The sequence below is a fragment of the Anneissia japonica genome, unplaced genomic scaffold (genome assembly GCF_011630105.1).
Source record: "Anneissia japonica isolate Jap-2015-1 unplaced genomic scaffold, ASM1163010v1 scaffold287719_len1884721_cov185, whole genome shotgun sequence".
In the NCBI taxonomy this organism is placed as follows: domain Eukaryota; kingdom Metazoa; phylum Echinodermata; class Crinoidea; order Comatulida; family Comatulidae; genus Anneissia; species Anneissia japonica.
Window position 1 is genome coordinate 40130 of NW_022715822.1, and position 7358 is coordinate 47487.

At 33.1% G+C, this 7358-nt stretch overlaps 1 protein-coding gene across 4 annotated transcripts in view; it reads right to left on the reverse strand.

The window, feature by feature from the left end:
* Positions 1-1966: 1966 nt before the first annotated feature.
* The window catches only part of LOC117109456 (dnaJ homolog subfamily C member 16-like), a 40122-nt gene continuing 34730 nt past the window's right edge, over positions 1967-7358 (reverse strand). For all 4 annotated transcript variants that reach the window (XM_033251818.1, XM_033251820.1, XM_033251817.1 and 1 more), the window contains 5 exons: positions 5505-5555; positions 4723-4884; positions 3757-4128; positions 3360-3521; positions 1967-2399 (listed from right to left, as the gene is read on the reverse strand). In XM_033251818.1, the coding sequence (XP_033107709.1) occupies positions 2024-2399; positions 3360-3521; positions 3757-4128; positions 4723-4884; positions 5505-5555 (1123 nt within the window). In that variant the 3' untranslated portion in view covers positions 1967-2023. The remainder of the gene's footprint in view (positions 2400-3359; positions 3522-3756; positions 4129-4722; positions 4885-5504; positions 5556-7358) is intronic.

Sequence of the window (7358 nt, forward strand, 5' to 3'; positions counted from 1 at the left end):
AAATATGTACAGTAGTCAGGCAATAATTATGACAAGTGATGGCTTCAAAATTTGCTAAGATAGTCAGCAAATGGCATCTAAACCCCAGTTTCCACCTGAGGCCTCTGGTCATGATATAGAGGTAAAAGGAAATTAGGGTTTAGGATGGGGAAAAATGTGCTTTCAGACCACACTATTTAGGAACTGCAATTACAATTTGTTAGACTGCAACTACAATTTGTTAACTAAATTTAATAATTTTAGTTAACAGAGTTGATTGTGAATAAATACATCTTCAAATCAATTCAAGGTTTATTAATATTGCTCTTGCATTGAAAGCACTGAATAAGTACAATATTTACAATCAAAATACATAAAATATAAAAATGTAAAAATCACCATACATCCATCCAAATTCGCAAATATATACAAAAAAAATGAGCTAAAATTTATACAATTTAACAATAAGAACATTAAATAAAAATCAGTATAAAACAAAGGTTATTAAAATGGAGAATTTACAAGTTTAAAATGTTTGGAATAAAAACTAGACTAAAGTAATAAAAAAAAAACCAAAATAACAAATGAGATTGTTATTTGGTAAAGGATATGACAAAAGCAGTGACATTTTGCCAACCTACTAGGGTGTTGATATACTGTACTTCTATCCAATCATGTTGTGTGATCCAGATGCCAAATTATCTAATTGACGAATCTTTCATTGGTCGGATGGTGCGTGTCAACGTTTTATTCTGTTTTAATTGGGGTATCTTTGGTACCCACATTACAGTTGTGTGGTTTCTCGCTGCTACTGGTGAGCCCATCTGTGGATCTTTGTAAAAATGTATTCTCACTATCAACAAGTTCATTCACATGCTATCCATTAGTACTGTATTCATTGCCAATACACATTGATTGCCATGGGAGTTACTCAATTCGGTCCTACTGTAAATCAGACCAGGCCCAAGCAATCTGTATACTTGTAATTGGAAGCAAACATTTAATATAAAGTATTATGGAAGAGTGCAATAACCTACAGTAATCAGAACACATTAAGAGATTTGTTAACTTATTATTATTTGCGATTAATTTGCAATAAGTATAGTTTACTGTAGTTAAGCTTACAGTAGTTCCGGGACCACCTGGGTTATACCTCCTTAGTTCCCGGCATCTGTGATTAGGATTCTGTAAATACAAGTAAATAAATGAATGAAGAAAACTCACATCAAATTAATTTTTATCTAGAACTACCTGATTTTAAGATACTTCACATGAAAATACAGGAATAAATACAAGGTATAGCGGCACTACATATTGAAGGTGTGTTCGCATTCCGTTAATATTGGTCAAATCGTACTTTGATTTATATAAGGTAGCCACAATTAAACTAGTTAGTCTGTATAGTACTATCTACCCCTATTCATTCTTGTATATGAGGCATGCCATCCCAAAACTATAGTATACTGTCGTAATATGTTAATTCGCATCAGAGCATGATAGACTGTATGCTTAGTAATGCTTAATACTATTAATTATTAGCTTGGGCAACAGTTAATCTATTCCAGTAAAGCCTGGTTTTACCATATAAATCACTACACGCTATCACCCACTCCTTTGGCAACACTGATTGGTCAATTGAATCAGGGAGTGTTCACAATTGCATCGGGGACACCTCATACATCGATTGCAGTTAAACTGTGCAATAGTGTAACGATTGTATGGCAACCAAGCTTAAATGACACATTATTTTGAAGTTAACCTGGGGAATACAGTTATTTTAAAAAGTTAATTTTTAAATTTTTGGTCATGGATGTTGGTTTTGGGATGGTATACACTTGAACAAACACAGTCACCCAAATTATTTCATCATGATTATTTATAAGGAGTCATGCATCAAAATTACTGTGTATCATGATCCTCTCAGCATCATTTTCTTTCACTAAAACAGAAACACAGATGACAACTGATTTTTAAAATGAGGGACGGATTAACAAACAATAACAAACATTTAATTGCAAAACGGAAAACTTTAAATTTATCTGCATCACCTAGGGTCGAAGGTTGGCCATTCTGTAACCTGTATCCTTACGGCTGATCCATCGTAAAGTCTGTCAATCCAAATGGGTAACGGAGCATAAAAATTATCAATAGGAAACTTGTTTCCGTCATCTGTATCGCTGTCGGAATCCCCAAAACCGACAGACTCCGGACTCACTTGCGAGTATTGATGCGAGACTCGGTAAGTAGCAATCTGTGTCCGTGCATTGTACAGACAATAGTACATTCTGTGTCCGTTAATGGCAAGAATATTCCCTACGACTTCCTTTATATCCTGCGTGCCTGGAGCTTGATTGGTTAGTTGCTCGTACCACGAACTATATTTATCAACTTGAAGATATGACAACTGCCAACCTTCCATTCTGCAGAGGATTAGAAAGATTTAGGATAGAATCATGGAGATTAGGGAACAAGATTTGATTGAATTAAGATGATTTAGTATGGAGATATAAAGGTAGGATTAGGAAGACTTAGGATAAAAGAGATTTAGGATAATATGAAGATTAATTAAAGGGTTTTAGAATTTCAAATAAATATGGAAAATTGTAGAATTAGACAGATTTACAATAGGATTTTTAGTGTAAGTGTACGATGAGATGATAAATATACACCACACTAATTTATATGTAGAACTGTACAATCTATTCCAAGTGAAAAGCGTATTTACAAAAACACTTGAGAAACAAGTTGATGATATATACAAATTGATAGAAAGCGAAAGTAATGTGTACTCAGGGAGGACAAACTGAGGAGTGTCTGTAAAAGTACAAATGTATGTGGTATACTTGAATTAAGGCAAATGACCTTAAGGTAAATGACCTTCCTAAGCTTGGTGTATAACCCATGAAGTTGGGATATTAGTTAAAAATGCAAGTATTATTTACACACAGATCCTATATACAAATTTACAGATGGTAGTACTGCTACAGATTATAGAGATGCATATCAATTTGGAAGATTTAGTACAGGATTAGGAAGATTTAGTATAGGATTAGGAAGATTTATTATTGGATCAGGAACACTTCGGATAGGTATATGAAGATTTTATAAAATGATGAATACCGTATATGACAATATTAGAAATATTAAGAATAGAACTAGGTAGATTTAGTATAAGTTAAGTGATTTATAAGAGATATGAGAAGATTATGAAAATACTATGAGAGACTTAGGATAAAATGTGAAGATTTTACATAAAATTATTTAGGTTTATGAGATAAAGTTTAGAGGATGAGTAAAATTCAGAATCAATATGTAAGTAATATTTACCTCTACATGAAATTTTAAAAAATATTGAATTGACCTACGCTGATTTAACATACCTTTCAATTTGACATTTGATAGCTTTCTCAGCCTCGACAACCAGCTCTTTCTCATTAGCCTGATTGACGAGGATGAGCAGAGTCATCTGGCCTGGGGGCGCTCTTAGGACCAATGTCTCATTACTTATTGGATCTAAAGAGTATACACTGATGTGCTCTTTTCTGCAAAATATTTTTATAAATGCAAGTTAGTGAACATTAAAGTTAAATTTCTTTTTGCATATGAGCATATTACCTAGCATGATCAGAGAAATAATAAATATGTGTACCACTGGAATTTACTAATACACAATTAAATGAGCTATATATTAAACATTTTAACTTAAAACTATTAAGGTTTTTCCAATATTTTAACATTTAATTGCAAAACGGAAAACTTTAAATTTATCTGCATCACCTAGGGTCGAAGGTTGGCCATTCTGTAACCTGTATCCTTTTGGCTGAGCCATCGTAAAGTCTGTCAATCCAAATGGGTAATGGAGCATAAAAATTATCAATAAGAAACTCGTTTTCATCATCTGTATCGCTGTCGGAATCCCCAAAACCGACAGATTCCGGACTCACTTGCGAGCATTGATGTGAGGCTCGGTAAGTAGCAATCTGCGTCCGTGCATTGTACAGACAATAGTACATTCTGTGTCCGTTAATGGCAAGAATATTCCCTACGACTTCCTTTACATCCTGTGTGCCTAGAGTTTGATTGGTTAGTTGCTCGTACCACGAACTATATTTATCAACTTGAAGACATGACAAGTGCCAACCTTCCATTCTGCAGAGGATTATAAAGGTTTAGTAAATGATTAGAAAGATTTAGGATAGAATCATGGAGATCAGGGAACAAGATTTGATTGAATTAAGAAGATTTAGTATATGGAGATATAAAGGTAGGATTAGGAAGACTTAGGATAAAAGAGATTTAGGATAATATGAAGAATAAAGGGTTTTAGAATTGCAAATAAATATGGAAAATTGTAGAATTAGACAGATTTACAATAGGATTATGGAGATGCATAACAATTTGGAAGATTTAGTACAGGATTAGGAAGCTTTAGTATAGGATTAGGAAGATTTATTATTGGATCAGGAACACTTCGGATAGGTGTATGAAGATTTTATAAAATGATGAATACCGTATATGACAATATTAGAAAGATTAAGAATAGAACTAGGTAGATTTAGTATAAGTTAAGTGATTTAGAAGAGATATGAGAAGATTATGAAAATACTATGAGAGACTTAAGATAAAATGTGAAGATTTTAAGTTTAGAGGATGAGTAAAATTCGAATCAATATGTAAGTAATATTTACCTCTACATGAAATTTAAAAAAATATTGAATTGACCTACGCTGATTTAATTCATACCTTTCAATTTGACATTTGATAGCTTTCTCAGCCTCGACAACCAGCTCTTTCTCATTAGCCTGATTGATGAGGATGAGCAGAGTCATCTGGCCTGGGGGCGCTCTTAGGACCAATGTCTCATTACTTATTGGATCTAAAGAGTATACACTGATGTGCTGTTTTCTGCAAAATATGTTTATAAATGCAAGTTAGTGAAAATTAAAGTTAAATTTCTTTTTGCATATGAGCATATTACCTAGTATGATCAGAAAAATAATAAATATGTGTACCACTGGAATTTACTAATACACAATTAAAAGAGCTATATTAAACATTTTAATTTAAAACTATTAAGGTTTTTCCAATATTTTATGAATACCAGCTAATTTAAGGACTTGTACCTAAACTAAAAGACTTCATGTCTTCCTAAATTATATCAATTTGTTTTTATTTCTTCAGACAATGTCCATATCAATAGAAATACAAAGCAAATTAGAAATTCTATAAATTCTAAGCATCTATTAATCGAATTACTACACTGCTTTTATCGTAAAATCACATTTTTATAATTGTGCAATGGAATCTCAAGTAAAGGCCAAAGGGCGTTATTTATTTTACCTCATTCACTCCCAATTTTTTAATTCATCAATAAAATTTTATTTTTATTTTCCCTCTGTCTAGTTGCTTTTGACAAAACCATTTTGCTAAATAAGAAAACAAAATTTTATTTTTCTTTTTCTATCTCCCATGATGACCTTTAAAAAAATAGCAAACAAGGTCTCTTCTAAACTATATGACCTTACCTAGGGGGTTCGTTCATTGGTGCGCCAACATTTGATTTACTCCTATTAAAACTGAAAAAAAAGGCAAAAACATAAGTTGCAAACTTCAAGATAATATTTTTAAAGCATGATTGAAACAAATTCATTCTATGAAGGCAAACTTTGTAAATAATAATAATGAAAACTTACGCGAGAAGCTGATTTTTGTGATTATCTATGCCATATAAGAAACTATTTTGTTTGAGTTTTTTTTAACTTTGGGGTGATGCGCCGAGCATAGATATATATCTTACTGCGTGTATTATGTAAGAAGGCCTACGCTAGTAGCCGAACATGTTTTTCAGTACTTTCTTGCGCGGGCCTGAGCAGTGACAAGACATGTGTTACTGTCGTCGGAAACCAAGTACTGTTTTTTTTTATGACATTGAATTGTTCGGCGCTAATGCATTTTAACACTCCACCCTAACCCTAACCACACTCCAGTCTTGTTATGTTAATATTAAGGTTAGCGTTAGGGTGGAGTACTAAAGTGCATTAGCGCCAATTGTTCTGGTACGTTGAATTTTTAAACAGTATAGATTAGTTAAATTTATATTATAAATAGTTATCTGAAGATAAATGGCTATCTTGTAATCTTGAGTTGTGGTACTAAATTATCTTTGGCAATAACTTGGCCTAGGCTGAGAACCGATTAATTTGTATGTAGCCAAACCAGTAATAGGCCTAGTACAGCGCTCTGCATGCTACGGCTATTCATTGATCATTTTGATGAGATGACATGTTAAATTGTTTGACTAATAATCATACCACAACAGTAATAATGTATGTCACATTTATCTCTATGTAATAATGTTGAAAGAGTTGTATTAATTCACAGTTAAACGGTAATTAAAATTGTTTGATCAGTATCTGGTTTTGGCGTTGGGCAGCGTGAGCTCATTCCTGCGGTTTCGTAACTTTATATCAGGTTGGTGGTGCTCTTTTATGTAAACAAAGATGGCTGTGCCCATGATATGCAAACAAAGATGGCAGCGCCCATGAGATGAACGAAAGGGTTGCGTTTATTGATGATTAAATTATAATGAATGTTTAACTTGTTTCATTGTGATGTTTAATATCCATGTATAGAAAATTGTATTTGGTTTAACATTTATAATACAAGCATAAATGTGTCACATCATCAGGTCTATCTATTCATCATTGTTGGTGCAGTACGGACAGTACTGGTAGTAATATTAGAACAAGGCAGAGGTCCGGGCAAGTTAAGCAAGTACTTTCTGACTGAGAATTCACTGCAGGTAGATAGTAATTATATACTTTCTGTACTGTGAAATATGCTTGCTTGCTCATAATTATGATAAGCCTACCTAACCTCATGAGATGTTGTGTAACTAAGTTTAATTTTAGTTGTAGTTGGGGTTATGGGAGGTATATGGGTCTGTAATTATTTATTCTTAGCACATTGTTTAAATGTTAATAATGGATGGCTGTATATTTACCCATCTTACCTGTATGTAGAGGTACAGCTGTAACAAATCAGTCATTTAATAATTATAGATATTATATCTGGATAACTAATGATGTGGTTTTTTAAGAGTTTTCATTGATATATCGATTTTCAAAAAACGAAGTCACACTTGCATATTGACAGCCCCCAGGGAAATCTGCCCCCCCTACCCCCGCCCAGGAGAAAAAAGAATTATATGTATTTTGCACATATTAGATATAAGTAGACTCTAAAATCGATTAAATAAGCCTTTGAAACTCCTAAATTGTCAAATTTTTCGGGGCTTCGCCCCTGGACCACTTTCGAAGCATTTTAAGCGCTGCTCAACCATGCCCACTTTGCTTTCATCGGGGAAATCTTCCCCCTTG